Genomic DNA, 9,941 nt, shown 5'->3' on the forward strand with positions numbered 1-9,941 from the left:
AGAAGGATGATTACAGAAGAATCCTACATGATTTACGGTCATAGCAGTTATTTCACAGGTTAAATTTATTATTGCAATGAATGAAGTATCGCACTCATGTATTAGTTCATATATCATTCATCATTTCACAAATTTATTTTGATAAGATATGCTAGAAAACAAAGTGATTGACATTTAATAAATAAGAAAACACTGTTTAGAAGATAAAATAAACCAAAACTTTCACCTTTATGCTGGAAATTTTATTTATAATCAACAAAAAACTTTTGTCAGCCCTATGTATGAGCCGTTGTCAGGTATTGTATCCTTCCATTTTGGAATAACTCAAATTCCAAAGGAACAACACTTGACGAGGGCTTATTAATAGGACCAAAAAAATGTTTTGTGACAATTATTAAAAAAAGTTTTCAGCATAAAGGTGAAAGTTTTAATACTACAGAGTGACCTGAACAAGAATGAATAAATTAAAATAAACACTTGCAGGAAGAAGCTTAAATACTAAAAATTTTCATATTTCTTTTTCTGTTAAAGCTTGCTTTTTCTTAAACTTTGTATTACACTAATAGACAACGTATGGATCTTTCGAAGAAAAAAATAAAATTCTAGTTTAGAAAATCAAAGAACTACATGAGTGATTTTGTATGTATCAGAAAGAAAATTTATTTTAATTTATGCATTAATGAAATTTAAAATAGATTCTGAATACGAAAACTGAATACTTTGAAAAAATTATTTCACTTGTCTAAAATTTGTTGAGTATAAAAATGTATAAAAGTATTTTAAAATTTTTATTTGATTCATTATTTTTTTGTATTTTAGAGTAATTGCTGATTCCTGGTTAGAACTAAGATTTCCTGATGCTGAAGAAGCTCAGAATTTTTTATTATGCAGTATCAAACTTCGTGACATGTGGCAAGATCTTCTTCAACAGAAATTAATGGGTTAGCAAAAATTATTATATAAATAAAATATTTTTTAATTCTTAATTTAAGCAAATTATTGTAAAATTTGGGTATTTTAAAAACAGTTTAAGAATTTGTTAATAATTATATGTTTTTTAATGATAAACTATTTTTACTAATATTTATTTAAAATGAAATTAATAAATATAATAAGATTGTTAATTTTGCTAATTGCCAGTTTTCTTCAAAGCAGATTGAAAATGAAATTTGGTATCTAAAATTTGAATTGAATCAGATTACATCTGCTGTAACTGTCCATATTTATACAGAATGTCCAAAAAGTTACTGTACAGTGAGAAGTTTGTAGTGACATTAAAATTATACATACAGCATTGCATACAACACCTGTAAGTTGTATTTTCTGCATTCCACTTTGAAGTATATGGCGTTACTGCTTGCTCAAAGATTTTCTGGTTTTTGGACTAGTTTTTGGAAGGCTTCTTTGCTGATAGCATAGTCTCCTGTGGAGAACCTACTAAAATTCTGGACCTTACTTCCTATAGATTTTAGGACCTCTGGAGGACATTCCAGCATTTTCTGTATGAGAAACTGCAATATCATATGTAAAATTTACTTTTATTAAAACTGTACTTAAATCTTTTTCACTGCACAATAACTTTTTGGACACCTTGTAAAATATCTACTGATTAGATATAGACATTACTTACATACTATATAATTGTAAGAATTTGAAACAGCTAATAATAAATGACATCGTCTTATTAATTGTACCCCGTACATACATTATAAGGTGCATGAAAAGCTTTGCTATTTACTAATACCTCAATAAAATTTTTAAAAATTTAGTTGTTATTATTTTTGTATTACATTTTACTAATTGACTTTTTTCTAAATTTTATAACTATATATGTTATGACTAAAGCCTGTGATAAAGCTAGGATTAACTGGCTAATTCTAACTTTACCTGAGTATAATAGGACCCTCATTATCTGAGATGGACTGATGTTACCTCAGATAACCAAAAACATGAATAAAACAGAAGGACACTCCATTTCAGATTAAAAATTATGATTATAAAAGATTTGTGTGATCATCATTTTTAAACTTCTTTTTATGCCTTTGTGAATTAACCATGTATAAGCATAACATTTTTGATATTGTTTATTATGTAGTTAATATGTACAATAGTTTTAAGAATAAAAATTATATTATTTTTTATAAAGTCAATACACCTTAATACTGAGAAAGCTCATTTATTCAGCTAAACAAACGTTTTCAACCCATTCCAAAGGCCATCATCAGGTTAAAGTCATTCGAATCAATGGCTTTTCAAATAACACGTTCAAATTTAAATTATATTAGAACATATGCAGTATATTGAGATCAAATTAAGTAAACAAGCATAATGAAATTAATATAATAAATAAGAAAAAACAAAATAAAATAAAATAAAATACAAAATACGGTAATTCCCACAATATGTAAAAATTTTTTATAGTAACTCAGGTTTTTATTGAGCCTGGTGAATGTATCATATTATGAGTTCTTTCTGATTATATATTTCTGTGCTGACAGTAAAATGGTTGCATCCTTACAGTTAAACATTTTTCCGTTAAAGCTAGATCTGTAGATCTCACACTTCTCTGTTGTTGATGCAAGCATTGGTGAGTGCACATTTGCAATGATTCTGGCCTCTTCCCATTTAACTATGGATCCATCAGTCTGCTCTATTTTTGATAACGCCGTTGTATATCGACTTTTTGCTACGTCGTACTTATGCTCTTTCACCCTTACGTTAAGGTTTCTATTTGTGACTCCTATATATTCCTTGTCTATTCCCAATTGGTCGTTCTTGTACGGTATTGCGTACATTCCTGGTTGTTCTTTCTCATTAATTTTTTCTTTGTCATTTCTGAGCAACGTATATAAGGTGGGGGCTCTTTTGCATACAATATTAGTGTTTTTGTAATTTGCGATTTCTTCCATAACTGAGGATAGATGTTTATTATATGTGAATTTTGTGATGTTGCTGCTTCCATGTGGTTTTTTGACTGCATGGAAGCAGCAACATCACGAAATTTGTAGAAAAATTTGAAATATATAGATCCAGTCTTACTGGCAAATGTTCGAACCACAAAGATGCCACAAGTTTACCATCGACATGGAAATGTATGATCAATAATAACCCACTATAATATAATGCATAACACCCACTCAGTCGATATAATTAAGTATATTGTGTTGGTATATTTGTATTTTATTTATTTTATTTTACTTTACTTTAATACATATATTTTAATTAGTTCAATTTAACATTTTTATATATATTTGTTATTTAAACAAGTTGTTTGAACAGATATGAAAATTTGAATTTCTTTTCACATAATTGTTCAAACCTGGAACCAATACAAAAACATTCCAGAAAAATTCAAAGTACCTGACGATGGCCTGTAGATCAGATTGAAAACGTTTGTAAGACAAATTTTGGTTCTCAGAAGCGTAAGGTGTGTGTGTCAAAAATATATTTATAATCTCCAATATCACCCAATTTCTCTTCTGATATGAAAATAATTATATACAGAACATTCTTTCTAATTTAAACTAATTATTGTACAGAATAGTTTGGATTAAGAGAGTTGTATATAAAAGAAAAGGCAATTTAAAAAGGAATAAAGACAAATTTGACATGTTTTAAAAAATTAATCCATGATTTCTTTATGGTTTTGACTGGAATATTTAAAAATTGAACAAGATTGGTTTGGAACAAGTGTGTGCAAAACTTATAAATTTTTAAAATAAATAAATTTGTCATTGTTTATATATAAGTAAATTTACATAATTTATAATTATTCCTTCAGAAAATCAATCACATGATGAAAATTATGAAGAAACTCCTGAAATTAAGAAGAAACGGACAAATTTGGAAAGATCAATTAAAGAATTTCTTCATATAGAAATATTATTCACTGTTCGACGATTGCTCTCTGCAGATTTGAAATCGTTGTATATTGGATCATCAGAAAGTAAGCCTAAAATTTTTAGAACAAAAATATTTTTTGTTTATCATCAGAAACTATTTAGTGACTGCTAGATTTATATTCTTAAACAGAAGTATCTTTTAATGTATTGTATTTTATTTAATTTATAATAATTCAAGTGATTTGTGTAATGTTGATTAAGATTTTTGAAATGTTATATTCAATTTTAGGTAACTGTGCAATAAATCCAAATATCTTAAAAGATGTTACCGAGAATATTCCGCATCCTGTGAAAGGTGGTCTAATTTTAAGAGACTACTTAACTTACAATTGGTAATGAAATCTTATTTATAAAATATATTTTTAATTAATCATTTAGAAGTTATATTTTCACACTTTCTTTTAATTATTTAATTTTGAATTGAAATAATAAAATTACTGTATCAAATAGCTTATTAGTTTTCAGTTTTGAGAACTAAATAACTAAAACTTTAATAGAATAATAGCACAAAAGTTTTTATTTTGTAATCTTTATATATTTGTGTTGTGTACTTTCAATATCCTAAAATGGTTAATTTCTATTTAATTATATTAAATTAACGCATGCAATGCAGCACATGCTACAAGAAAAGTACACTAAAATGCAACAAAACAAATAAAACTCATTAAAATAGCAAACAAACATAATTATGTAAACAAACATTTTTTTTTTTTTTGCAAATGGATTGGGACAAATGCCAGGAAAATTTTTTGTATTGTGTATAGTTGAATGAAAGGACAAAATAAAATATTATAAAAGTGACTAGAGAAACCAGCATATGAATAGCTAGATTATTAAGCAATAGGTATTTTACTAATAGCTGGCTATTAGATAGATAGTTGATAGATCCAGGCCGCACCAAAAGGCATAGCCTGAGAAGGAAGGAAGGAAAGTAGGGGGAGAATAAGAGAAAGGGAGGGAGGAGAAGACGGGAAGAGAAAGAGGAAGGATGAAGATTACAAGTGCGCCATTGCTGGGCATTAATTGCTAAACATAAATTAACACCCAGAAATGCGCACTTGTAATCTTACTAATAGCTAGCTATTAGTAAGATACCTGTTGAAATGTTAGTAACCAGTAATCAGTCCAAGAAAGTAAGGAATTTTTCAGAAGACAGTTAATAAAGCTAAGCAGTTTCAGCCGAATTATTGAAAACTGCAAATTGCTAAATTTATTAAATAAAAAAGATTCTTTATGCAGATTTTTTGTTTTTTTTAATAAGGAAGAAGCAGAAATGAGGACTACATATGCAAACTGTAATTAGTAACAATTGGAAAAGTTGTATTACTAAAAATATTTAATGTTTATATTTTTATATTTAAAATTTTAAGAAATGATAAAATTACGTTACATTGTAAATATAATAATAATATTAAGATAGAATAAGACTGATTTCTTATTGTTTAATCAATTTATTGTTTTACTCTAACTGAAAGTGATTAAGATCAAAGTTAAATATTAAATAATTGAATACAATAAATTATTTTTTTTTTTATTCTTCAGAAACCGTGTTGTTTAATTCCGTTGATTCACAAACACAAGGTGCATTATTGTTTCAACCTAGTATTGAAACAATAACGTACTTTGTGTTTGTGAATCAATACAATAAGTTAAGTATAAACCATTTTTTTTATTTATTATTATCAGTTTTAGGGATAATTTGATAAAATGAACAATTTTTAATGAAATTATTTTGAATATACTTACAGTTTATCTGATATTGATCAAAGTCATTTACAATATCTTCAAAAGCATTGGAAGTGTCCTCATTGTAAACAGGAAATGTTAGTTACTTTATTAGAACAAATAAGACATCAAGAAAAATGCCAAAAAGAAAATGGTAAGTTAAGTTTTTTTTTAAGGAAGTTAAATATTAGCAACTTAGTAAGTAAATATCATATAACTATGTATTTAATAAATTAAACATTTTTCGATATGCATTTTTGATGATAGTTATAATCTTTAGAGGTAATTGTAAAGACACTGCATCAAATTTGTAGATTTTTTTGTCATCTGTATATTTGAATTTAATTTAAAAATTGTTGCTTTTTATTCAAAGAAGAAAGAAAAAATAAATAGAGTTATAAGTGTACATTTTTCTGTATTTTTAGTGCAGGGTATTATATGGAATGGAAGTCATCTCTTATCTCTTAGCATTACTCCAACTTATAAAATAAATTATGAAAATAAAATTTCATAATTTATTTTCATTCATACAAATTTATTTTCACAATGCCAAATACATATGATTCATACACTCTTCAAAAATAATAATTTTCTTACTGTCTTAAGTACACAATACAATTTTATAAATATAAAATAAAAACTTTTATGCCATTATTCTATGAAAGTTTTTCATTTTTTAATTCATTGTATATTCATTTAATTATAAATTATATTTAAACTTTATACTGATTTTTGAAACAAATGCAGTTGAGAAATTTATCGTTTATACAAGATATTCTCATATTTAAGTGAAAAAACTGTAAGCGAGAAATATAATGAATTATCCAGTAGACAAGAAAATATAAAAATTAACATGTATTCCTCCAAAAATTTAATGCTTTTAATGGCATTTGTGTTTTAAACCAGTTTTTGCTTTTGTCATTTATTTTTATACTTTAAATCAATTTTATCGAGCTATTATCCAAGAAAGTCTGAAGAGTGTTTACCTGCAATACATTATATTATAATAATTTATGGAAAGCATGTGCCTAGAAATAATATGGAAAAAGATTTTCATATATATGCCTTTCTGCTTTTGTATTTAATATATACAAGTAGAAGCAGAATTAAATATAAAAAGGATTGATTAAAACATTTTTAGGCAGTTCTGTAATATGAAGATAAATTTATGTTTTCTATGAGGAAAAAAAATTATGATAGCTCCTCATAATATAATTAAATACAGGTTCCCATCATTACAAACAATATCATTTTTTGCATTTCCACTATAACATTATTTAAACATCAAAAACATCAAAATAAATACTAAATTAAATTACAGTTTCCAAGAGTTAATCATCATACGTAGAGCTGGTATTATAAGTGTTCAGTTTTTCACAGCTGCAGGATCTGAAGCATCACAAATGGTATTTTATCTACTTAAATTTATAAAATGACAACAGACCCTTATTTTACTGTCATTTCTCCAACACAATTGAAAACTATCAATCCAGTGACCCAAAACCTTCAAAGAAGCTAGGAAAGAATGATCAAATCTCAATTTTTGTCAGTTTATTAATAATCCAACTAAATTTTTAGTTACTAGACAGATAAATTGAAAAAAATCAAACATTTCATAATAAATTTTAAAGATAATTATTTCTTATTTTGGAATTGTATCCATATTTTATTTATGTAAAAGTTCACTCACTAGTTTTATTTATGCAATAGTTTCTTGGAACTGATTAATCACATAATAAACTTTAAAAACAAGAAAAAAAATAATTTAAACTTGTTGAACTAGAATATAAAAATATAACTTTCATTAGCACAATTTTGAAATATGTCGACAGACTGAACTTCCTATTTATTGCAATTTGAACTTGTTGACTTGATTTCAATAATAATTTTTAATTGTATTACCATTATGTTGCATCAGTCAATATCATAATACTTTAATATCAGTATCAGTTAATAAAAAACAAGATATGACATTTATATGAATATGTTATGATTCTAATTTAAAATTAATTAACAAACAGCTGTAACTGTCTGGCATTCTTTATTACTTATGTTTTTGACCTTGTTGAAAGGCTATCATTAAGCTAGATAGCATTAAATCTTTGAATTTTAAATTATAGCCATACCCATAGTGTTCAAATGTAATGTTCCTGAAAATGGTTTGGATATTGGAGAATTTTTAAAGTACTTCTTATGGAAAAATTCTAAATTGTTTCCAGTTCATCTGAATAACACCCAATTTCCATATTGATATTGCAGAAAACAATTATGAATTTAACATGATATTAAATTTATTACAAACTCCAATTATGTTACTAACAAACACTTGACAGATCCATTAACAGATGTATTTGTAATCAGTAATGTAACAATAAGTTTTGTATAATAATACTGTATCTTTTACAATAAAATATTTCTGTATGAAAGTAGAACAATAAAAATAAATAGACGAGATAGTGAACCTACTTAATAAACTGTTAAGCTCATAAAATTGCGTAACTGAATCAGAACGTAGACATGATACCATTGAAACAAACAAAAACAGATGCAGGAAATGGAGTCATTCCCTACATGCCACTTTCATTAATGTGACTTGCAAATTTTTCACAAATATTCTTCAAATAAGTGTAAAATTATGATTCTTTGTTATGGATATTTCAATGGATACTAAGAACATTGTTCATTGCATGAAAATTTAGATGCAGAGAGTTTGGATATTGGGATATGACTTCATTAGTTAGATAGTTGAATACTTTATTTTAAATCACAAAATAGTTTTAATCACAAAATAGTTTTATTCATATTACGGTATACCAAAATTTCAGTTTATGATTCTTGATTGACAAACTTTAAATTAGTGAAAGTAATACTCAAATAGTTTATTATTTTCGACTTTAATTTGTAATCTTTCAGAAAAATTGAATAGAATTTGAATATTAATTTGTATATAATTTAATTATTTTTTATGTTTAAAAAATTAATTTTAATTTTTTTTACTTTCTATCTTAATAGAAAAGCAATCAACAGATGATGATTACTCAAAAATGGATCCTTTGAAGAAAGAATATAACTGTCAGAAGTGCCAGAAAGTTCTTTATCTTACTGCGGTAGAAATATTAAAGCATAAACAAAAACATTTGTTGTCTGAAAATATTTTACCTAGTTCTTCTAATTCATCCAGTAATAAATAAAAAGTTTGTTAATAAAATTGTAAAAAATATTTTTAACATTCTGATGAACATGATGTAATTTTTTAGTGTTTTTCAAGCTATTTTTATTTTATTTTATGTGTAAATCTCAGTTTGATAACGTTTTCAATGATTATTTTATTCCAATTAAAGAAAAATGATTAAATTCTTTAATATCAATTGAAAAACACTAAAATTTAGTGCAGAAAGAAAAAATTTTTAATAATGTTCCAACTTTTTATAGATTTTAATTAAATTTTGATTGTTCTTTAATAATTAATTAATATTATATCCTATTGCATAAATTTCATGTTTACTTGAAGAAATAACAAAGATCTTCATAAAAAATTGTTTATTCATAAATGGATTTATGTTAATTATTATAATCAAAAAAGTTAACATGAAAATTTAATGTAATTTTCTATGTAACTCAGTCTAATTCAAAAGAATATTTAATATGTAATTAATGTAATATATTCATGAAATAATCTAACTGGCTGATTTCTAGATAAACAATTTATACATTAACATTTATAAGTTGGATATAATTATGATTATAAAACAATAATTCTAATTGAAAATATGAAAATTTATTGGTAAGAAAGGTTTATCTAAGTGTAGATTAATATATTCTACACTTATTCAGAGAATATAACTTTGATATCCACTCAAGAGCAAACATTTTTGCATGAGATTTGTATGTTTTAAAATGATACACATTGTTTATTTAATACAGGTACTCCTCACTTTATGACCTATCTGCTTAATGACCACTCGCACTTACGACCAATCGAGTTTCGACCTGCAATTCGGGGAATCCCCTTTCTCAGCTTGAGTGTCGTTCAGTGGCGAATGGTGACATGCGCACTAAGCGTACTATAATAATCTTTTTATGAATAAATTTGAAGTTTGTTGCATAATTTGTATAATTTTACAACGATCCTATATTCTCGGCGCAAACTCCTCGCTTATCGACCAATTCGCTTAATGACGTAGTCGTCGGAACGGAACTCGGTCGTAAAGTGAGGAGTACCTGTAATTAATTAGCCATATTATAATTTCATTAGCAAATTTTGTTCTATGCACAAATGTATATATTGTATAAATGTAATTTTACCGTAAAATT

The 9,941-nt window shown here is 25.7% G+C and overlaps 1 protein-coding gene across 1 annotated transcript in view; it reads left to right on the forward strand.

The window, feature by feature from the left end:
- Window positions 1-9,737, forward strand: part of LOC136986453 (probable ATP-dependent RNA helicase DHX34) — a 44,285-nt gene extending 34,548 nt beyond the window's left edge. The window contains exons 13-17 of the mRNA XM_067283976.1: window positions 820-941; window positions 3,782-3,946; window positions 4,132-4,234; window positions 5,651-5,781; window positions 8,640-9,737. Coding sequence (XP_067140077.1) covers window positions 820-941; window positions 3,782-3,946; window positions 4,132-4,234; window positions 5,651-5,781; window positions 8,640-8,818 — 700 coding nt within the window. The 3' untranslated portion in view covers window positions 8,819-9,737. The remainder of the gene's footprint in view (window positions 1-819; window positions 942-3,781; window positions 3,947-4,131; window positions 4,235-5,650; window positions 5,782-8,639) is intronic.
- Window positions 9,738-9,941: the final 204 nt, after the last annotated feature.

The sequence above is a fragment of the Centruroides vittatus genome, unplaced genomic scaffold (assembly GCF_030686945.1).
Source record: "Centruroides vittatus isolate TY-2023 unplaced genomic scaffold, ASM3068694v2 scaffold_1025, whole genome shotgun sequence".
Classification (NCBI taxonomy): Eukaryota; Metazoa; Arthropoda; class Arachnida; order Scorpiones; family Buthidae; genus Centruroides; species Centruroides vittatus.